This window comes from Pantherophis guttatus, chromosome 6, assembly GCF_059756535.1.
Source record: "Pantherophis guttatus breed Tessera chromosome 6, ASM5975653v1, whole genome shotgun sequence".
In the NCBI taxonomy this organism is placed as follows: Eukaryota; Metazoa; Chordata; class Lepidosauria; order Squamata; family Colubridae; genus Pantherophis; species Pantherophis guttatus.
Window position 1 is genome coordinate 10,707,244 of NC_142068.1, and position 24,497 is coordinate 10,731,740.

Here is a 24,497-nt window from a genome sequence, read left to right on the forward strand (position 1 = left end):
GTCCTTTTTTCTTCAGCTACTCTTGCCTTCTGGTAGCTCTTTGCATGTGTGCACTAGGAACAGGCTTCTCCTGTTCCTCTGCCTCTCTACTATCCACCTCTGGAGGCTCCGGAGTCCGCGCATCGCTCCCAGATGGCCCTGGCCCCATCTCTGCCTCTGACGCAGAGCCCTCGTCCGGGCCTTCCCTTGACTCCAGGACTGGCCCATTGTCCTTCCCAGCCTCCTCACTGTCCGACTCCGTTGCCAGGTCCGCAGGCTGCTGGTGGACCACAACACCTATCTAACAGAAAATATGCAAACACTGCTGTCATTATGGAAACCTGGCAGTTTAGTATGAAAAACTAGTCAGAAGTATGCCATGATTCATTGTTTTGCTAAGTGTCAGGGCAGTGATTAGATGCCTAGGCAATTGGTTCTTATGGATCCAGAGACAATAAACTTTCCAAGAAATAAAGGGATCTTAAGCTTCATTATTAGCTGTAGTAAATAGATTTAAAAGCATAACATATAAAGCAGAGGCCTTCAAACTTGGCAGCTTTAAGAGTTGTGGACTTCAACTCTCAGAATTCTCCAGCCAGCTATGCATACACATACACAGACATCAAAATCTCTTATAAAATGTCAGGAGCTCCTTAATAACGACAGCAGAGATACCCCAACGGCAGTCAGTTTCCACAAAACTCAGTTCCCAATAATCAACAACCCCACACACACACACAAAAAAAAGTTTTATCGAAACTTGATAATGACTTCATGGCCCATCTTTTATAGTCACAAAGCTGCAAGACTTGACTGAATGGCACGTGATAATGGGATAGGAACTGAATGTGTGAGATTTTCATAGCTTTGCAGCTATGTGAAGGTTCTCCCTCGTCTTTATGCAGCAGGCAAGAATTGAAAAAGCAAGCAGTTCAGCTCAGAGTTTGACCTAAAGTTCTAGACTTTTCTAAATATGAAGGAGAAATCAAAATTGTCACTAATCTCTTTGCACTAACAATGGTCTTCAGCAGGGGTGAAATGCTCCTGGTTTGGACCGGATCTTCCGATCCGGTAGCGATGACGGCAGGTGGTTCGGAGAACCGGTAGCAAAAATCCCTACCCCCCCCTCCATGCCCAGCTGAGCCGCGCAATCATCAGAGGCTTTTTTTTATTTTTAAAAGCATTTTTTCTACAACCTCTTCCGCATGTGGCTAACAACCACATGACTGCAAGGGATATACATTCTTCCGTTCTCCATCATTCAGTCAGAACTGAAGAAGCTACTTGGATGAGAAGAGAAAGGTCTTCTAGCAAAACCAGAAAGTCTAGTTGCCTTTTGAAAGAAAGCTTTTTTATTATTATGTTGGAATGACCATAGCTAACATGCCACAAAAGTGTGAACATTGTACAACAAAGAGCCCAGTCAAAAGATTAATTCTTTTTTTCTATACTTAAACAGATTTTTCTAGTAAGGAATAAATAAAAAGAAGCATTGCTAGGAAATGCGTCAGAGGTTGTATTCAGTAGGTTCTGACCAGTTCTGGAGAACTGATAGCGGAAGTTTTGAGTAGTTCAGAGAACCGGCAAATACCACCTCTGACTGGCCCCGCCCCCATCTATTCTCTGCTTCCCGAGTCCCAGCTGATCAGGAGGAAATGGGGATTTTGCAGTAACCTTCCCCTGGAGTAGGGAGGGAATGGAAATTTTACAGTATCCTTCCCCTGCCACACCCACCAAGCCATGCCCACCAAGCCATGCCACGCCCACCAAGCCACGCCCACCAAACCGGTAGTCAAAAAATTTGAATCCCACCACTGAAATGCGTGAATGTTAAAAATGGGAGGCAATGACCATGGATGGCCTCTACAATTCAGTGAATTAAGCAAGGAAATGGCAAGATCAAAGCTTTGGAAGAAGCCTTCACATAAATCAACCAAGTAGATTTACCGTTAAGTGCTACAACTACATGCAATGCTAATTTTGTCCACGAGGAGGCAAGAAGGTTTTAGGAAAGATTTAATGTACATTTCGGATGTATTATTTCACTAAAGGAAGCTTGGCATGTTGCCACACCTATTTGCACAACAGAAATTGTTGAAGAAGTTCACAAGGGATAGCTTCTCTCCATTTTAGAAATGTTATCTCTTCGGTTAACTCTGATCAGAAACTGAAACGTTTCACAAAATGTTGTGGAAAGCTTCCATGAATTCTGGAAGGAGGAAAAATATGTGATTCTGTGCTGAACATTTATCAGGTCCATAAGGAATAATATTGGGAGATTTTTTTAAAAAAAATTCACATGATAAAGTGCAACCTGTATCAGTGCTTTTTAGGCCACTATTGTTAAGGAATATGCACAGAGTAACCCTTGAGTAGCAAGGTTGTGCACATGAGAAACGGCTGAGAGTGATTGTGACTAAGCACTGTCAATACAAAGACACACTGAGTTGTGATATTCTTTTACTTTTACTTTACTTTTAGGAAAAAGTAAAGCAAAGTCCAATAAACAATCCAGGTCATACACAGATAAAGATAGTTAAATTGTCAATCCAGGAATATTCCAAGAACAAAGTCTTCTTACCAGTTGTTGCAGTCATATGCAATAAAACAGTTCTTTTTGGAATTGCAAACAGGAACAAGTATAGCAGTAAAACAATCAGTAAAACAGTAGAAAACAACAAGTAGCAATGATCAATCAGTGATCATGCAGAGAGAACAGGCAGATTGGAGCAGAGGTAGCAATTATAATGTAATAAGAAAAATAAGCCATGATTCAAGCTTCCTCTTAAATACGTTGGCTACAGAGCTAACCAATCAGAATACAGTATGATGTAATACAGCATTACAGTCTTAAAGCTATACATTACATTTTGACTGCAAACATGCATTGATGGTTTATATATATTGCCAACCCAACCAGTTAGGCAATAGCCATTCCCTAACAACTATGATATATTATTTTCAATATGAATATGAAATATGCAGTTAATAAACCTTATTCCTTCTACAATTCAAGGCTTAAGTAATGACAAGCAATTAATGGGAAAAAATATTCTTTCTGGTAACTAGTTAAAAACTAAACTAATGCTGCCGTGTCATTTTTTTTTCTGCTTGATAACTTCATCCGTGATTAGAGGTAAGGAATACTTATTTTATTGATTAAAATTCTGCAGGAATCCTTCCTCGGTTTCAATTGACCAGTGCTGGAAAGAAGGTTCCCATAATCTGAAAGGATTTGGGATAGGATGGGAAAAACCACAAGGCTTTTTAATATTTTCTTTCGGCTTCTGAGAATCAACAAGATGTTTCTGGATTAGCGTCGCTCAATCTTCATCACTTTTAAGATCTGTGGACTTCCGCTCCCAGAATTCCCCAGCCAATCATGTGGGCTGGGGAATTCTGGGAGTTGAAGTTTACATATCTTAAGTGAAAAGTGATTAAGGTTGAAAACATTGTCCCTACCTAGATAATCGGGATTTGTCTCTGGGATCCATTCTCTCCTGCTTAGACTGAAATGCCTATTGCAGAATTTTAACAAGCAGGTTCAAAGGAAATGAAATGAACCGGCAATAACTTCTCCAAATCTTGCTTTTAATTTCAGTTCCACCAGCCTTTTAGCAAGCAGGCTCACATGTTTCAAAGATGCTTTCTCTCCACCCTTTCCTTCTCGCATGTGACTTACCAACTGCCTATATAACCCAGAAATTTCACTCTTCGTGAGCACCACTTCCTCTTTGCTCAAAACTCTTCATCAGGGAACAGTGGAATTTTTTGTTCTCCAGAGAAGTGTCTGAATGAACCTGCTGTAGCCAGGAAGAAAAACCACCAAGACCATTGTGGCATCTTAAGGGCCAAAACGTTGCATTAATCCAATCCCTCTTTTACCGCAATAATTCAGTTTGAAGTGGTTGCATTATGAGTCGGTGGAAGCCACTAATTGAATTTCTTCTAATCATGGCTGGAGGTAAGTAGACATCTACAGGCTTGGCTACATGTTACACTTTATTTGCACGTGTTAGAATTATGTTTGTATCAGAGGTGGGTTTCAGCAGGTTCTGACCAGTTCTGGAGAACCGGTAGCAGAAATTTTGAGTAGTTTAGAGAACCGGTAGCGGAAATTTTGAGTAGTTCGGGAGAACCGGTAGCGGAAATTTTGAGTAGTTCAGAGAACCGATAGTAAAAATTCTGACTGGCCCCGCCCCCATCTATTCTCTGCCTCCCGAGTCCCAGCTGATCGGGAGGAAATGGGGATTATGCAGTATCCTTCCCCTGGATTGGGGAGGGAATGGAGATTTTACAGTATCCTTCCCCTGGATTGGGGAGGGAATGGAGATTTTACAGTATCCTTCCCCTGGAGTGGAGTGGGAATGGAGATTTTACAGTATCCTTCCTCTGGAGCGGGGTGGGAATGGAGATTTTACAGTATCCTTCCCCTGCCACGCCCATCAAGCCATGCCACACCCACCAAGCCACACCCACAGAACCGGTAGTAAAAAAAATGAAACCCATCACTGGTTTGTATACAAGTGAAGATTCAGTTTTCACTATCCAGGAAGTAGGCTTGTCAGAGATTAAGGTAAACAACTGGTGGGGAAAAAAAATCTGTTGTGAAATAACTTTTTTCCAACCTTTTGTCCTTGACTTACAACCATTTGTGTAGTTCTAAGCTACATCACTGAAAAAAGTGACTTATGGCCGTTTTTCGCACTTACGACCATTGCGGCATCCCAGGGTCACGTGATCACCTTTTGCGACCTTCTGACAAACAAAGTCAAGGTGGGAGCCAGATTCATTTAACAACCGTTTTAGTAATTCGACAACTGCAGTGATTCACTTTACAAGTGCGGCAAGGAAGGTCGTTCAATGGGACAAAACTCATTTAGCAACTGTCACATTGAAGAGTGGCAATTTTGACCTCCATTGTGGTTCATAAGTCGAGGACTACCTGTATTTAACCAAGTATGTTGGGACTGAGAACATTGTGCTCATTTTCCCCTCTTTGGACTTTTGTAATGAGTGTTTGTTCTAAAGCAATCTTGGGATCTCAAGTGACGCAAAAGAGAGAGCTCAGTTTAGATCCAAGGTTTATCAAATCCACCTTGGCAAAGAGTCACTGGCCCCCTCAACGTGTGCATCTTCTACTAATCTTGGTTAGACAGGACCTTAGAGAGAAATCAGGGACTTGCAATGAGTAAATACAGGTAGTCCTCAAGTTATGACCTAAAATTTATATTTTTGTGAAATCTAAAATTTGTTACTACCGGTTCTGTGGGAGTGGCTTGGTGGGGAGGGAGTAATGTGATTGGGTGGGCGTGGCCATTTTTTTTTTTTACTTTTAAAACCATTTTTTCTACAACCTCTTGAAGAAGTTGCCAAAAAATGCTTTCAAAAGCCTCTGACGATCCCACCTAAGTTGCCTGATCGGCAGAGGCTTTTTTTCTTTTAAAAGCCTCTGCCGATCAGGCAACTCAGCTTGGATCGTCAGAGGCTTTTAAAAGAAAAAAAGCCTCTGCCGATCAGGCAACTCAGCTGGGATCATCAGAGGCATTTAAGAGACAAAAAGCCTCTGCCGATCAGGCAACTTAGCTGGGATCATCAGAGGCTTTTTTTTGTTGTTTATTTTTAAAAGCATTTTTTTTGGCCGAAGAGGCGATCCGGTCCGAACCGGAAGCATTTCACCCCTGTTTTTCTGTGAAAAATTTGTTAAGTGAGTTTTGCCCCATTTTACGACTTTTCTTGCCATATTTGTCAAGTGAATCACTGCAGTTGTGAAGTTAGTAACAACGTTGATGAGTGAATCTGGTTTCCCCATTGACTTTGCTCCTCAAAAGGTTTCAAAAGGGGACCCCAGGACACTGCAACCGTCATAAATAGGAACCAGTTTGTCAAACATCCACATGTAAATCACATGACCATGGGGATGCTGCGACGGTCGTAAGTCTGAACAGCGGTCATAAGCCGCTTTCCCCAGTGCCGTTGTAACTTGGAACGGTCAGTAAACGGACCGTTGTAAGTCGAGGACCACCTGTATAGAAGTAATTGTAGCAGGATAACCAATGGCAATGGGCACATAGCACATTTCGTGGTAGGATTGTTTTCGTTCAATGCAAAAAACGGGCAGGCAAACGCTTTCAATTTGGCAGTATGGAAAACCCCCTGTGATGGGAGAGTGTGAGAAACAGGAAATTGAAGACTCTTGTGTGACTCTCTTTCGCAACTGAAAGAAATACTCCAGTAGAAATAGAGTTAGTATGAAATTGATTCACAAAATTATATGAGAAATTCTGAATGGATTTATGTAAAGCACTCTCCTCCCAGCAGCATAAACTCTAACAGAAACTCTAACAAAATAGAGCCTATGACGGCCGTAGCCAGGGGGGCTTTCTATCAGGTTTGCCTGATATGCCAGTTGTACCCCTTTCTGGATCGGGACTCCCTACCCACAGTCACTCAAGCACTCGTCACTTCTCATCTGGACTATTGTAACGCTCTCTACATGGGGCTCCCCTTGGGGTGCACCCGGAGGCTCCAACTGGTGCAGAATGCGGCCGCGCGGGGGATTATGGGAGCGACGGGGCGCTCCCATGTGACTCCTCTCCTGCGTGAGCTGCATTGGCTTCCGGTGGACTTCCAGGTGCGCTTCAAGGTGTTGGTGACCACCTTTAAAGCGCTCCATGGCTTAGGGCCGGGGTACTTACGGGACCACCTTCTGCCACCAATTGCCTCCCTCTGGCCAGTTTGCTCCCACAGAGAGGGCCTCCTCAGGGTGCCGTCGGCCAGACAATGTCGGCTGGCGACCCCCAGGGGGAGAGCCTTCTCTGTGGTGTCACCTACCCTCTGGAACAATCTACCCCCAGAGATACAAGTGATCCCAGACCTCCGGACTTTTCGTCGGGCCCTTAAAACCTACTTTTTTCAGTTAGCTGGGCTGTTCTGATTTTATGGTTGGTTTTAAATTTGATATTGATTTTAATTGAAATGTTTTAAATTATGGGCCAAATTTTATTTAATTATTTTAAATCTATTTTAACTTTTGTGTATGAATGTTTTATATTTGGCTGTTCACCGCCCTGAGTCCGGAAGGAGAAGGGCGGTATAGAAATCTGAAAAATAAAATAAATAAATAAATAAAATAACAAAGTTGGAAGAGACCTTGGAGATCTTCTGGTAGTTCAATCCCCTCCTCAAGTAACTGACCCTATACCAGTGATGGCTAACCTTTTTGCCGTCGCGTGCCAAAAGTGGGGGGAGCGCGGGGGGGTCGCACGCATGTGTGCCCACACCCATAATCCAATGCATCTGCTCCCCCCCACACATGCGCACGCGACCCCCCTGCACTCCTCCCACTTTTGGCACGTGATGGCCCGGTGGGCCCGGTAGGCCTGTTTTTTGCCCTCCTCAGGTTCCAGAGGCTTTCTTGGAGCCTGGGGAGGGTGAAAACAGCCTTCCCCACCCCCCTGCTGGAGGCCCACCGGAGGCCGGAAATGGCCCATTTGCCGACTTCCGGTGGGACCGGAAGGCCCGAAAATCAGCTGGGCATGCCGGAACTAAGCTAGGGTATCACTCACGTGCCCACTGATATGGCTCTGCGCGCCACAGGTGGCACGTGTGACATAGGTTCACCATCACGGCCCTATACCATTGCAAACAAATGGTTGTCCAATCTCTTCTTTAAAAAATTCAGTGTTGGAACACCCACAACTTCTAGAGGCAAGCAGTTCCACTGGTTAAATGTTCTCACTGTTAGGAAATCTCTTCTTTGTTCTAGGTTGCTTCTCTCCTTTATTAGTTTCCACCCATTGCTTCTTGTCCTGCCCTCAGGTGCTTTGGAGAATAGGTTGACTCCTCTTCTTTGTGGCAACCCCTGAGATATTGGAACACTGCTATCATGTCTCCCCTAGTCCTTCTTTTCATTAAACCAGACATACCCAGTTCCTGCAACCGTTCTTCATATGTTTTAGCCTCCAGTCCCCTAATCATCTTTGTTGCTCTTCTCTGCACTCTTTCTAGAGTCTCCACATCTGTTTTAAATCGTGGCGACCAAAACTGAATGCAGTATTCCAAGTGTGGCCTTACCAAGGCTTTGTAAAAGCGATAATAATAAAGATTATAATCTTTCCATAATTACAGTTCCATAGTGGTGAGCAAATTCAGAAGGTACACCAAGAACTTAGGCTAAGGAGAAAGGTGTTCCTTTTTATTTATTTATTTATTTTTTTGAGGTACATGAAGCAGCTCAGGGACATACAAGGTAACAAAAGCTGATGGAAAACTAACTCTCTTTTCCGTCTACAGCAGTTTTTTCTTGCACTGGTCACGTGCTGGATGGAGAGACTCCAGGTAGGACAACCCTACGACCCACCTCATTTCTGCAGAGAGCACCACTTCCAGATCGCTCCCCTCCTTCCAATTCCCAAGCCACGATTCGTCCATACAGTCATTCACAAGCTTTGGCTAATCGATTAGGCCATGGCGTAGCGCGAGGAATTCCTTCAACGCCCACAGCTGAGATGTTAAAGGCAGAGTCCATCCCACTGACAAAATCACAGGCTGTGTGGAAACCCATAGAGGATGCAAGGACAACACTTTTGCCATCTGAGCCGCAAACTGATTGGACCGAAACCCACAAAACAAGAACGGTGTCTCAAGAAACAACCTCAACACCGCCGCTATCAGCTAGTCGGAGAAAGGCGACTCCTGTTCTGAGCACAACGAAGGAAAATGCGAATAAGACGACTGTCTCCAGGGCTACTGAGCAAGACACTACGAAGTTGAGGAAACACACAACCGTTGAGAAGACAAGTTCAGCAACACACAAGAGCATGACCTCTTCGCCTACGCCAACAAGTCAAACTGGACCAACATTGGCACCTCAGCCATCACCCGCTCTGACGGGCACTTACAGTGTTTCCAACGGAACTGCGGATTGCATTAAAGCTTTGGTTGGCTTGACGATGATTGTTACAAACACAAAAACGGTAAGCTGCTGTGTAGCTCTTCCCACCCTCTTCCTTTCTTTTGGTTCCTTGTATTGTCAGAAAGGGTTTAATCCAGTCTTCCCCAGTCTGCTTCCAGTCAGGTGACCCTAAAAATTAAGGTTTTTTTAAAAAAATGAGAGAAATCAGAATCAGAATCGAGCTGGAAGGGTCCTTGGAGGTCTTCTAGTCCAGCCCCCTTATTCAAACAGGAGATTCTATACGAGTGATGGCAAACCTATGGCACACATGCTGGAAGTGGCATGTAGAGCCATCTTTCCGGGCATGCCAGGCAGTGGTGGGTTCTTCCCGGTTCGGCCGAGCCAGTAGCAGTGATGATACGATGTCACCAAACCAGTTCTCTTTGATCGGGAGCTGAGTGCTTCCGCCCCCCCCCCCCGTGTTATTCTTACCTTTTATTTGGCCCCACCCCCAATCTATTCGCTGCCTCCTGAGTCCCAGCTGATCAGCTGGAAGGAAAAAAACTGTTTAAACTCTTGCCGCGGAGCTTCACAGGGCTGCCCTACAGCTGATCAGTGTTAAACGGTAGTGTGGTGGTAGACCAGTGCGCTCCAAGAACAACGCTCCAAAAACAAATGGGTAGACCAGTACATCTCTGCAAGCAGTTAAAAGCCTAGTAGACCAGTACCTCTGCTAAATCCTAAAGAATTGTCACATGACCATCGAACCACACCCACAAAATAAACCACGCCCACAGAACCGGTAGTAAAAAAAATTAGAACCCACCTCTGATGCCAGGTGTCACCCATTGCTCTCCTGGGTTCCGGCGGGAACATGCGCGCCAGCCAGCTGGTCTTCGCATGTGTGTGCATGCCGGAAACTGGAAGAACAGCTCCCTGGCGTGCATGCATGGGCATGGAAGCTGAGCTTCTGGTTTGTGGTGCACACATGCGTGCCAGCCAGCTGGTTTCATGTGTGCATGTGCTCCAGAAACCGGAAGACCAGGTGACTGGCGTGCATGCGCACGCTGGAAACTGGAAGCTCAGCTTCCCAGCGCGCACATGCACACCGGGGAGATGTTCTTCCGGTTTCCAGCAGTCCCTTGTGTGCGTGCTTGCATGCGCTCCCATTTCAGCACTCCGTGCCAAAAAGGTTCAGCAACACTGTACCATTTCAGACGTCTTACAGTCTCTTCTTAAAAACCTCCATCTGAAGGCAAGCTGTTCCACTGATTACGTAATTGTCCTCACTGTTAGGAAGTTTCCCCTCAATTACAGGTTGCTTCTCTCCTTGTTTAGTTTCCATCCATTGTTTCTTGTTTTGCCGTCTGGTGCTTTGGAGAATAATTTGAACCCCTCTTCTTTGTGGCAGCCCCTCAAATACTGGAACATTGCTATCATGTCCACCTCCCTAGTCCTTTTCTCTAGACCAATGATGGCTAATCTTTTTGCCGTCGTGTGCCAAAAACGGGGAGAGCGCAGGGGGAGGTCCGCCCACACGCGTGCCCACACCCATAATTCAATGCGCCGTGTCCCACTGTGCATGCATGCGTGACCCTCCGGCGCTCCCCCGCTTTTGGCACACGATGGCATGGTGGGCCAAGTAGGTCCATTTTTTGCCCTCCCCAGCAGGGGTGGGTTCTAAATTTTTTTACTACCGGTTCTGTGGGCGTGGCTTATTTTGTGGGTGTGGTTTAGAGGTCATGGGACTAGGTGGGCGTGGCTAGCTGGTCAGAGTCATTTCTGGAAGGTCCTCACACTTACGACCAGTCCTCGCACTTACGACCTGACTCATTTGTTTGCTTTTAACACTGATCAGCTGTAGGGCGGCCCTTTGAGGCCCCGCGGCAAGAGTTTAAACAGGTTTTTTTTCCCTCTAGTCATCAGCTGGGACTCAGGAGGCAGCAATAGATTGGGGGTGGGACCAAATAAAAGGTAAGAATAACGTGGGGGGGTGGGAGGGCGGGGGAGAGAACCAGTTTGGTGACGTCATATCGTCACCGCTACCGGCTCGGCCGAACCGGACCGAACCGGGAGGAACCCACCACTGCTCCTCAGGCTCCAGAGGCTTTCTTGGAGCCTGGGGAGGGTGAAAATGGCCTTCCCCACCCCGCCAGAGGTGGGCCCAGAACGCCTAAAAATCAGCTGGCCAGCTGAAGTAGGGCAATGCTCATTTGCCCACAGATATAGTCCCATAGGTTCGCCATCCCAGCTCTAGACTATTCAGACCCAAATCCTGCAACCGTTCTTCATATGTTTTAGTCTCCAGGCCTTTAATCATCTTAGTTGTTCTTCTTTGCACTTTTTCCTAAGTCTCAACATCTTTTCTGTAATGTGGGGACCAAATAGGTGTAGCTAATCATTCTCTCTTGCTCTAAATTGGTAAGCAATAATAATTTGTCAGTTTTTTGGTTGAAATTAATGCACTGACGTCTTGCCTATTTCACAGGGCGATCTAGAATATTTTAATATTGATCCCAACGTCACACACACTGCAGGATATTGTGGATCTGGTCAATCGATGCTCAACATCTCGTTTGAAGGTGGCTTCGTACATTTTATTTTTACTAAGGTAAGGTTTTCTTCAGAGATGGTGCAGGTTGTCCTCGACTTACAACAGTTCATTTAATGACCATTAAAGTGAGAGCGGCACTGAAAAGGTGACTTTTGACCATTTTTCAAATTTACGACCATTGCAGCATCCTGGGGGGGGGGGGGGCAGGGGTTCACGTGATCAAAATTCGGACACTTAACAATTGATTCATATTTATGACAATTGCAGTGACCTGCAGTCACGTGATCCCATTTTGCGACCTTCTGACAAGCAAAGTCAAGAGGGGAGCCAGGTTCACTTAACAACCATGTTACTCACTTAACAACTGCAGTGATTCATTTAGCAACGGTGGCAAGAAAGGTCGTGAAATAGGACAAAGTTCACTTCAAAAAATGTCTCACTTAACAACAGAAATTTGGGGCTCAAACTGTGGTCGTAAGTCGAGGACTACCTGTATATGGGAGAATTGAGGGCTTTGGAATCCTCTTCAAACAAATGAGTCAATGAACATGCCAGAATCCACGGTTAACAAAATCATGATTAATTCAACTGATACATCCATATAGCTAAATAATTGTTTTGCTGAAGTTAGGTCCTAAAGACACAAAATGGTGTATCGAGCAGGTAGAAAATGCAACACACACAGAATTAAACTCACCACAAGGGTTCTATTCATATTCATATTGACTTTGTACTTCTTACTTTAGTGTTGTGAAATGCTTGGCTTTAGTTTTATTTGTATAAGATTCTCCCTCAAATGTTCTTTCAAGAGAAGTGCTCAGATCATGGTTATCGACATACAGTACATGTATCACTTTGCATATGCCAACAACCCCAGTGAAGGGACTAAAATAAATGCAGACTTATTTAACTAAAAAAAGTCCAAACCACAGCAAATTCAGCCTTCTCCAGCGGAAAATTGATCGTAGCTAGCTTCCTTAAGTCTTGCTTTGAACATTAGTGAATTAGTTACAAGTTTAGGCACAGTATAAAAACAAACTAAGACTAAGCCACAAAGCTTCCACTTCTTGGAATCAACAAGCCAACATTAAAACAGGTTTCTAAACTGTAGTTTTCTTCCCTTAACCAAGTCATGTTTTTTATCCATCGACTCTGTTCTGCATATCACATAAAGCTGGTAAGAATATGATATGGAAAACAGAATACATACCAAGGGACACACAATATATCTCTTTAAGGGAAAGGTAGATTATAAACTTCTGGGATAGAAAAATGTATTGTATCATTGGGGAATAGTGAAGTAAAATGTGTAAATAAACACTAGATAAAATAATGCAATACATCCCCACTGCACAGGGTAGGTTCTACTTACCTTTACTACCAGTTTGTAGCATTTTTTTTCCACCAGTTCGCCCAAACCAGTAGTTTTTATCACTACCGGTTCGCCTGAACCGGTGCGAACCGGTAGCATTTCACCCCTGCCTTTTTCCTTCCAATTTTCCATCATGTGATTTCCTTTCCATTTTTAATCTGGCAGTTCCATAAAGCTATTTTAATTTTTCATGGTTCATGGATCACGATGAATCATAATGCATTTCTCTACTTCTGGGAGCGTCCGGTTGTAAGCTGTGCTTCATGGCTTGTTCAAATGCATTCAATCTGGAGTATCTGCAGAGGAGAAGATACAAATAATCAAGATGGTGGACACATGAGCACATGAGGGGCTTCAATAACATATACACGGGGTGAAATAGGCTTAATAGTAGTAACTGTGAGAGGGATTTTGGAGTCTTAGTGGACAACCAATTAAATATGAGGTAACAGTGTGCGGCAGCAGCCAAAAAAACCTAATGCAATCCTAAATTGCATTAACAGAGAGATACAATAAAGATCAAATGATGTACTAACACTCTATAAAGCCTTAATAACACCACACCTAGAGTACAGCAACCAGTTTTGCTCACCACACTATAAAAAAGTTGTTGAGACTCTAGTCTAGAAAGAGTGCAGAGAAGAGCAACCAAGGTTGCTTGGACAGGGGACAGGGGACTCCAGGGGACTCCAGGGGACTCCAGGGTACTGGAGACTAAAACATATGAAGAACAGTTGCAGGAACTGGGCCTGGCTAGTCTAGCAAAGAGAAGGACCAGGGGAGACATGATAGCAGTCTTCCAATATCTGAGGGGCTGCCACAGAGAGGAGGGGGTCAAGCTATTTTCCAAAGCACCTGAAAGCCAGACAAGGAAGAATGGATGGAAACTGACCAAGGAGAGATTCAACCTGGAAATAAGGAGAAATTTCCTGACAGGGAGAACAATCAACCCATGGAACAGAAGTTGCCTTTGGAAGTTGTGGGAGCTTCATCTCTGGAAGCTTTCAAGAAGAGACTGGACTGCCATCTGTCAGAAATAGTGTAGGGCAGTGTTGGTGAATCTTTTCGGCACTGAGTGCCGAAACGGGAGCACGCATGCATGTGTGTGTGCCGGAAACCGGAAGAGTAGCCGCCCGGCGCACATGTGTGTGCCAGGTGGCTGCTCTTCTGGTTTCCGGCGTATGCATGTCACCTGGTCTTCAGTGTTCTGGCATGTATGCATGCATGAAGACCAGTTGGCTCGTGTGCATGCGTGTGCCGGAAACTGGAAGAACAGCCGCCTGCAGCCCCCCTCCCCCACTGAACTCTGTTTTCACTGGCAAAGGGCTGCAGGAGGCCGTTGTGGCCAAAAACGGAGCTCGGGAGCCCGTTTTCACTGGCAGAGTGCTCAAGCCACAGGCGCCCTGACACGAGTGATGTCAAACTGCCCCCCCCCGAGGTCAAACACAACCCTGATGCGGCCCTCAATGAAATCTGTGGGGATGGTGTGATCTCAGTGGTCGGCAAACCGCGCTGGCTAAACAACGTTAACACAAAGTCCTAATCTTATCAGAAATGTAAAGACAGGATGTCTGGCAGAGACCCTATCTCAGATATGCAAGGCATGGGGACCCAGCACGTAGGCATTGTTTGTCACAGGAAAGAACATGAGGGAAACACGAGGGGTCCATATGGAATTCACGAGCTTTCTTTAGCCAATCAGTATCAGTAAACGTTGATTAATGTTTTGCCATGATAGTTGTAAAATGACAATAAAAGGGAGCCTTTTGAATGGGGTCAGGGTGCCTTGAACAAGGGGCCTTCCCACCGAGGGGCCTTCCCGTGAACCATCTTCCTGCCTACGCGTCTTTCTTCATCGAAACAACAGAAATCGAGTTTGACAGCCCTGCTGTACAGAATAATGGAGTAAGCCCCTCTCTATCTCTCCAACCCCCTGCATTTCAAATAAAGGCTCAGCTTCTAGTGTTTGTTCTGTCTCTTTGCTTCTCTGCAAGTGAAGTATTATTTCACTCAAGTAAGATCTTAGAAAAGGCGGTGCGGTTAAGAGGCACCTCGATGGCTTTGGCGAAACAATGATGGCAAATCTTGAGTTGGCTAAGCCTTCCCATTGCCCTCCGAGGCCCGTATTGCTAAAGATACTGAATTGCATAATCCTTTCATGATTCAAGAGGAGGGTGAAATCTGCTCCTTGAAATGTGAGTAGGTATGAAGTTTCTCCCCCATTTCCTCAAGAAGTATCTTTACCAACCAGAATCTGAGTTACTGGATTCCTAGTATTTAGGTGACGTTTAATTTTCTTTCATTATGAGCACTCAAAAAAGGAAAAATATAGAAAAAAGTTTGGAAAGAAAAAGACCTGGCCATACCATAAAGACTGGTGGCATTCACACAATGCGGATGGGTGGGTATTATTTTATTATTATGTTTTATTTTTATTTTATTTTTTCTATATTGGGTTTGATTTTCTGTAAGCTGCCTAGAATCGCCATGAGAGAGTTAGGTAGCTATATAAATTTTCCTAAATAAATAAACACCTATAATCAGACTGTGTTCTGCCCCAGCTACGGACCCCAAAGAACGCAGCACACAAAAAGTCCGTTCAAACCTTAGTTTACTAAATAAACCAGTCTTTTACAACAATGGCTGTTAATTAACTGCATTAACAACCGCCAAGAATTCAAAGAATAATAACTGAAAGCTTACTGTGGTTGGCAGAATGCCCAGAAGCAATTTGCAGGAAGCTGATAAGATAAGCAAGACAAGACACGAAGGTATGTGAACAAAGTTGTTCCCTGCAAATTGCTTCAGTCGGCGTTCCTCCTTAAATAGGCTAAGGGAGTGGCCAATTAGCCCCAAGCCTTACTCTCGAGGAGACCTCCTCCTGAGGAGCCACTCCTGCATTTTGGCAGCTCTGCGCGCCCGTGCATTGAGAAGAGGCTCCTCCTCTTCGTCCTCTTCACTTAAGGGAGCTTCTGGAGGTTCTGAAGGCCCTGGCTGAATCCCCGCCTCTGGCACCACACCTTCTCCAGCCTCCTCGCTGTCCGACTTGAGTGCCAGCTGCACAGGCTGCTGGTGCAGCACCACACCAGCCTCCTCGCTGTCTGAATCAGCTACTAGCTGCACAGGCCGCTGACGGGCCACAACAGACTGCTGAATTAAACTTTGTTCTGAGCTGTGCAAAACTTGAAATCATAAACCTACCAAGTGGGTTGATTTTAGACCAAGAAGGTGGAGAGAAAAAGATTAATCATGCTTAGCAAAAGCATTTGAAAAGACTTTCCCCAGTCTCCTGAAGGGTGTTGTATGAATGCAGCCACTGATTCAAAGAAAAAGGCTCAAATTCACCCATCGTGGTAAGCCATAATATGGTGGCTTGCTTTGGGCTTTATTTGTTACAGGTGTGCAACCCTGGATGTGCCAGGAAAGGTATGGAGAGCAATAGTGAACTATGAACCATATTGAATTTGCAGAAATGCCATAATTTATGTACTTGCTTCACACGTCAGAACACAAACACACAATGGCGACCTTTGCTTCACGATGTCGTAGAGGAGAATCACGTCCCTTATGTTGTGTCTTTATGAGGTTCAGTGTGATATGTGAAATCCAGTCACTGTGGACTATAAGCCATATTTTATGCACAGGTACCATGTTCCCCCAAAAATAAGACCGGGTCTTATATTAATTTTTGCTTCAAAAGACACATTAGGGCTTATTTTTTGATTAGGTCTTATTTTGGGGGAAATACGGTACTAAATGCAACCATCTGGCTGACAATCTTAACTGGGGCTTATTTTGGGGGTAGGGCTTATATTACGAGCATCCAGAAAAATCATGCTAGGATTTATTTTCTGGTTGAGTCTTATTTTCGGGGAAACAGGGTAGTACTTGATTCATGACCACAATTGAGCCCAAAACATCTGTTGTTAAGTAAGACAGCTGTTTTTGCCCCATTTAACGACCTTTCTTGCCACCGTTAAGTGAATCGCTGCAGTTGTTAAGTTAGTAGCATGGTTGTTAAGTGAATCCGGCTTCCCCATTGACTTTACTTGTCAGAAGGTCACAAAAGGGGATCATATGACCCTGCAACCGTCATAAATATGAACTGTTTGCCAAACCTCCACATTTTCATCAGGTGACCAAGGGGGGGAATGCTTGCAACAGTGGTGTGAAAAATGCTCATGCATCACTTTTTTTCAGTCCCGTTGTAACTTTGAATGGTCACTAAATGAATTGTTGTAAATTGAGGACGACCTGTAGCTTGTTGAATCTGGTGAAGAAGGTAGCATGCAATTCGGTGTAAAGAAATAATAAGTTGGTGTAAATAAATGATAAAACACATTTTGCTTAACTATGATTTGCAGAGCCAAGCACAGTTAGCTGAATTCACACAAATTGCTAAACTCCTATAGTTTGTAAACTACATTGGCTGGAGATTGACATAACATGCTCAGCTTAAATGAAACTAACCAGGTGAAGCCAGCTTGGTGTAGCAGTGAAGCTGCTGGATGCAAAAGATCAGCCTTGAAAAATATAAAGGCATAATGTGATGCATGAATCCAAGCTAATACTAAGAAGTCATTGGGGTAAAAAAAAAAACACCTTTATTTCTCTTTCCATTATTATTTCCAGAAAGAAAAGATCTATTATATCAGCATGATTGAAGCTTCTTTGACCGTTCTCTCGCAAGGTAGGTACCAGGTTGCCTTCTACCTATTCAGGTGATCGCTAAAGTGGAATCCATCTCTCCCTGAGATACTGGCACAACTAAATGCTGGATTACAAATACAACATAGGATCACAAGGCTGGAAGCGACCTTGGTGGGGAGGTCTTTTAGTCCAAAACCCCTACTCAAAACAGATCTTATATCATCCCAAATGGTTTTCCAATCTATTTTTAAAAACTTCCAGTGATAGAATAGAATAGAATAGAATTCTTTATTGGCCAAGTGTGATTGGACACACAAGGAATTTGTCTTTGGTGCAGATGCTCTCAGTGTACATAAGGAGAATAAAATACATTCATCAAGAATAAAAAAGATACAACACTTTGTGATAGTCAAGGTTACTAATAAGCTATCAAATCGTACTAGGAAGCAAATAAAAACAATATAAATTGAAAGAAACAAGCAACATGGTTATAGTCATAAGTGGGAAGAGATAGAGACAGATAGATAGTAAGGAAGAGAAGAATAGTAGTAATACAGTCTTAGTAAATTATTTGGCAGTGTTGTGGGGATTATTTGTTTAGCAGAGTGATGGCGTTCGGGAAAAAACTGTCCTTGTGTCAAGTTGTTCTGGTGTGCAGTGCTCTATAGCGTCTTTTTGAGAGTAGAAGTTGAAACAATTTATGTCCAGGATGTGAGGGGTCTGTAGATATTTTCACAGTCCTCTTTTTGACTCGTGCAGTATACAGATCCCCAACTCCACGATGCAAGCTGATTATTTTTTCTCATTGTCAGAAAATTTCCCCTTACTTCTAGGTTGTATCTCTTTTTATGAAGCTGCCACCCATTAATTCTTGTCCTGACCTCTGGTGCTTTTGAGAATAAGTCAATCCCCTCTTCTCTGTGACAGTCCCCCAAGCACTGGAAGACAGCTATTCCCCCTTAATCTTTGTTTTTGATAGGCTAGGCATACCTGACTCCCTCAATTGTCCATCGGACAACTCCATCCTATGATTTAGCCTCCAGACCCTTCATCGTCTTTGTTGCTCTTCTCTGTGGACTTTCCAGAGTCTTGGCATCTCTTTTGTATCGTGGTGAGCAGAACTGTAGCAGAAGAGCTGAATTGGTCTAGAATAGCTAAACTCTGGAGACATCTAGCTGATCTTTTCAGATTAACCCAGGTCCAGCAACTTCCAAACATCTCTCTTCCCAAATCCAAATTAGTGGAGATTGTTGTTCTCACTAGCAGGGGACATGTTTATGGAACTTTTATGGAATTCTACTAATTTGTCCTGCCTTAAAACTGTAAGGGTATCACCACTCAGTACTAAAGCAGAACAGAGTTCTGGCGTTGGGATCCCTCCCAAATTATACCAGCATATTTTTCAGACAGCCAAAGATCTGGCCATAACTGTCTGGCTCTGTCTGGAACCACAAGCAAACCAACCATATCTTAGAATGGTAGCCCAATGATTCTCAACCTTGGCTACTTTAAGATGTGTGGGCTTCAACTTTCAAGCTGGCTGGGAAATTCTGGGAGTTGAAGTCCACAAGTCTTAAAGTTGCCAAATTTGGAGACCCTGAACTAGTCTATTGTATGACTCCAACCCAAAACATCTAAAACACAGCTCAGTGTTGTGCAAAAACCGGGAATTAGTTTTAGGGTTTGGTATTGCAGAGACACAGAGATACACCAGAGATAAAATTAGCCGCAAAGATCAACAGTGATGTGTCTTTCTCTGCAAATTTCAGGTTTTATGTACAACGGAATTAAAAACGACCACCTCTTTTCCACATCTGTGGGAAGCTCCTTCAAGTGTCTCAGTAAGCAAACGGTGGACTTGGCCAGCAACTTTCAGCTGCAGGCTGCCAATTCCCAGCTTCAAGCCTTTGATATCGTAAATAACCAATTTGGAAAAGGTTAGTATATGCAACCCTCGGGGTTCCTATGATTAAGAGTTTCCTGCTGAGGGCACAAAGGGGCATTTTCACACCATGATCTCCAGGTCTTGGGGTAGATGCGAAGCGATGACGTTTTCACTGATTCTCTCTCAGCCGTGCTGCATTTAATCCAAGCCAATTTTGCATGCATATAAATATGTGCATAGGACTCCCTTAATAAATTTCCCAGTAGCCCTCAAAAGAACAAATGCTTTTATAATTTTCAGATGTACAGACTACCAGGAGGCAACACATAGACTTAGAAATTAGAATAACTTTATTGTCACTTTGAATGTACACTGATCGGCATACATTAAAATCAGAGTAGGTTTCAGCAGGTTCTGACCACTTCTGGAGAACCGGTAGCGGAAATTCTGAGTAGTTCGGAGAACCGGTAAATACCACCTCTGACTGGCCCCACCCCCATCTATTCTCTGCCTCCTGAGTACCAGCTGATCAGGAGGAAATGGGGATTTTGCAGTATCCTTCCTCCAGGAGTGGGGTGGGATGGAGATTTTACAGTATCCTTCCCCTGCCATGCCCACCAAGCCACACCCACCAAGCCATGCCACGCCCACCAAGCCACACCCACAGAACCAGTAGTAAAATTTTTTGAATCCCACCACTGATTAAAATGGAATTTCGTTGCATACAGCTCTCAAAGCGTCTCCATCTCTAATTAGAGGAGGGTCTCCGCCTCTAACATGACCACTTTCAATCTTATTGGAATTGTCAAGATTCATAGCCTTATTATTTATTTTTATCATACCTTTGTTGTTTACATAAATAACTGATAAGCGAACGTATGCAACACACCTTCCTCCTCCTATTTTCATCACAAGAAGAACAATCCTGTGAGGTGGGTTGAACTGAGAGAGAGTGACTGGCCCAAAGTCACCCAGCCGGCTTTCATCCCTAAAGCGGGACTTGAACTCATGGTCTACTGGCTTTCTAGTCTGGTGCCTCAACCACTAGACCAGGGGTCTGCAACTTAAAACACTCAAAGAGCCATTTAGAACCATTTCCCACAGAAAAGAAAACACCGGGAGCCACAAAACCCTTCCCGTGCCTGACTATTTCCTGAGCCACAAAACTAGCATATGTAGTTGAATTAAACATTCTGTTTTCTTCTGAAACTTTTCTTTTCTTGAATTTATCCATGGTTGGCCTACCGGGGGTTGAAAAGCTCAATAAATTGCATGCAGGTGTCGCACATTGGCGGTTGTGACACATATTTTGAGTGACAAGGAGCTGCAGCAGAGGGGTGAAAGAGCCACATGCGGCTCCAGAGCCGCAGGTTGCTGACCCCTGCACTAGACCAAACTGCCTTTCTAAGGATTTGCCATAGTTGAAATGATTTTAACTGGTACGAAGATAACTTTCACATATGGTGCTCACAAGGTCTGGGATAATTCTCGACAGCTTTATTTGTCCAAGATAAAAATCACCGTGGAAGATGAAAATCACTGTGGAATCAAATGATGCTTCTTTATTGAAGTCTAATAGTATTTTTTTCCGAATTGCAGAAGAGGAGTGCACTTTGGATAGAAACAAGAAGTTGATCCCAGCAACAATTGGCTTCAGTCTGTCGGGATTAGTTATCATCATCCTGTTCTCCTGTGTGCTTTATAGAAGGAAAGCTCACACCGGATACAGCCGTATCTGAATCCCGAAGTTTATTTATGAATGGGTGTAGTAGCAACAAATGATAAGATGAGGAAGAAGGGGAGATCCTGCTTGCTTTTGCTGTGGCAATCAGATGTGCAAATAGCAGTTGAGCATCTTTAAGTGATTTTTAAATTTCTGACACTTTTTAACACTTGATTGGAAATTAATCAGCTCAATGCAGGTGCAAAGATACCGATTATCTATATACAACAGTAGCAATATTTTTATTTGCTTGGGTGTTATTGCGGTTTTTTAATTCACCTGGATGAATTCAATTAAGATTAGTAGTACTAATGTGTATGTCACATCAGACAGATCTGTCTGCGGTAGACACATTGTTAGAGGTGCTTAGGCAAAACCTTCAACAAACATTATGTTCTGAACTTTAATAACTTTAACCCTTTGGAACAATCTACCCCCAGAGATACGAGTGATCTCCGACCTCTGGACTTTTCGTCGGGCCCTAAAAGCTCATCTCTTTCAGTTAGCCGGTCTCTCTTGATTTTATGATTTTATGGTTGGTTTTAAATTTTGATATGGATTTTAAATTGATAAATTTTAAACTATGGGCCAAATTTAATTATTTTAAATCTATTTTTAATCGTACTTTATGTATAAATATTTTTATTTTGGCTGTTCACCGCCCTGAGTCCGAAAGGAGAAGGGCGTATAGAAATTCGAATAATAAATAAATAAATAAATAAATAAATAAATAAATAAATAAATAAATAAATAATAGTGGTATTATAGCACACTGAGGGCAGGACAAGAAGCAATGGGTGGAAGCTTGTCAGAGGGAAATTCAACCTGGAACTAAGGAGGAATTTCCTGACAGTAAGAACCAGGGTGGATTTGATTTAAATCGAGTTGATTTAAATCACAATTTAAATCATGATTTAAATCACTAGTAAAAAGGCTTGATTTAAATCAACTCGATTTAAATCATAATTTTTAAACAGCAACTGTCATCTCTGCTACTCCTTTGACCCACTGTTGACTCACCGATAGTCCCAGTGTTGCAGAATATACAGTCTCATGCTACATAACTAAGCTCCATTTCATGCTGAATAAACTAAATTATTTATGTATCTTAAATAGAAAACTATCTTACGATAGATTTTTTACCCCAAAAGTTTTTTATTAAAATAAATTTGATAAAAATCAAAACAATCCGATTTAAATAAAAAAAATCCAATTTAAATTAAAAAAATCTGATTTTTTTAAAAAAATCATTGATTTTTATCCACCCTGGTAAGAACAATTAATCAGGGGAATGACTTGCCACCAGAAGTTGTGGGTGCTCCAACACTGGAAGTTTTAAAATAGAGATTGAAGAGCCATTTATTCGGGATGGTGTAAGGCCGTGATAGCGAACCTATGGCAGGTGTGCCACAGGTGGCACGTGGAGTCATCTCTGTGGGCATGCGAGCCGTCGCCCTAGGTCAGCTCCACAGCGCAAGTGTGTGTGTCTCCGGCTGGCCAGCAGATTTTTGGGTCTCCCCCCCCCACATCCTGTTTTTGGTTCCTGGAGGCTTCAGGGAGGCCTGCTAGGCCCAAAATGGGGTGTGGGGGGGCGCACACGCATGCACAGGGGTGAGGGAGCACAGGGGGGTCGGGCACGCAAACACGGGTCAAGGCGCACGGGGGGCATTGCATTATGGTTGTGGGCACGTGCGCGCACTCTTTCGGCATCCGAGGAAAAAATGGTTAGCCATTGCTCGTATAAGGACTCCTGCCTTATGGGTAGGGGGTTGGACTAGACCACCTCCAAGGTCTCTCCCAGTTCTATGGTTCTATGATTGAAATCAATTATTTTACATTACTCCTTAGTTAGGGGACAGGCTGCCCTTCTCTGTTTTCTGAATGTAGGACATTATTTCACATCTGCTGCCAACTTCAAGGTTACAATAATGGGTGGATACACCCTTTGTACTAAGCCATGACTTCATCATGGCTTATTGAGTAGCCATTAACTGGCTTAGCAATAAATGGTTTATAAAATACCCAGGCTATTTTATTTTATTTTTTTATAAGTTGTGCTGTGTGCTAAAAGCAAACCATGTTATGGCATATCATAGCGTGTTAATTCAACCAACTCTGCATGCTTTCACACGTACAGATCGTTGCTTCACAATATGCTTGGCCAGAATGGTTAAATTTGTAACTCACTGCATTGTACAAACCCAGGAAAATGAAATGCTGAAATAAACCATCTTTCAGTTAACCACAGATTGGTTCAAAAATACATTATCTGTCTCATGTAATTCAATCTACCTCGTCCAGTTTTCAAACTGCTGAAAGGCAGAATGGAAAAGGTTGAGCAAATGCTGCCAAATCAGTTGACTTGAGGTTGCACAGCCTTGTATTCACTGGTATTTAATCAATTTTCTCTTAGTTATTCGATAAAAAGCATAACCTTCCTGGAGGATTTTCTTGGCAAAGAATAGAAGTGATCTGCCACTCCTTCCTTCTTGAGATATATTTTAAACTCCCGAGGCTCAGAAAAACACTGTAAAAAAAAAAAGAGAACTATTTTCAAAGAAAATATTTCTCTTAAGGCAAATTTGATCTTTCTAAAGTTGTGAAATGTTTTGTTTTTCAGGTGATTTATCTAAATTGTGGAGAAACTAGAAGTACATTGCAATGACAAACTTTTTTTTTTTTTTGTAACTAAGAACACTGCCACTGCCTTGTCAACTTCCTAGCTTTTGCATTTATTTTTACCTTTTTTTTAACTTGGAAGTTTTAACCTGATTTTAATTCATGCTTTTATTCAAGTGTTTATATCAGTGGTGGGTTTCAAATTTTTTTTACTACCGGTTCTGTGGGTGTAGCTTGGTGGGTGTGGCATGGCATGGTGGGCGTGGCAGGGGAAGGAACTGTAAAATCTCCCTTCCCACTCCACTCCAGGGGAAGGATACTGTAAAATCCCCATTCCCTCCCCACTCCAGGGGAAGGTTACTGCAAAATCCCCATTCCCTTCCAATCAGCTGGGATTTGGGAGGCAGAGAGTAGATGGGGGCGGGGCCAGTCAGAGGTGGTATTTACCGGTTCGCCAGAACTGGTCAGAACCTGCTGAAATCCACCTCTGGATGGATATATGGTTTTATATGGTTTTATTACAATGTTCTAAACTGTCTAGACTCATTTAGGAGAGATGGCTGGTATAGAAATTTAATTTGTTTTATTGTTTACAATCCCAGACTGTTTCCAACAGTTCATTTTTTTCCCTTACCACACCAAAACTTTGTTCCTTTACCGGTCCTATACAAACCACAAAAAAGAGGCTGGATTGAATTTTCAAGTAATGTAGCTCAAATACTCACGCAAAATGTGGATTCTGAGATGAAAGTGCTAGTGCTTTGCAAATATATATATTTGCAAAGGAAAAAAAATATGTTTCAAAACTTTCTGCAAGGC

The 24,497-nt window shown here is 43.3% G+C and overlaps 1 protein-coding gene across 1 annotated transcript; it reads left to right on the plus strand.

Moving 5' to 3' along the window:
• The first annotated feature begins 3,401 nt into the window (after positions 1-3,401).
• LAMP3 (lysosome associated membrane protein 3) lies at positions 3,402-23,324 on the plus strand. The gene is made up of 6 exons (XM_034438899.3): positions 3,402-3,943; positions 8,275-8,957; positions 11,364-11,486; positions 17,434-17,491; positions 19,221-19,388; positions 20,936-23,324. The coding sequence occupies exons 1-6, from the start codon at positions 3,895-3,897 to the stop codon at positions 21,073-21,075; spliced, it is 1,221 nt and encodes a 406-aa protein (XP_034294790.2). The 5' UTR covers positions 3,402-3,894; the 3' UTR covers positions 21,076-23,324.
• The last annotated feature ends 1,173 nt before the right edge of the window (positions 23,325-24,497 follow it).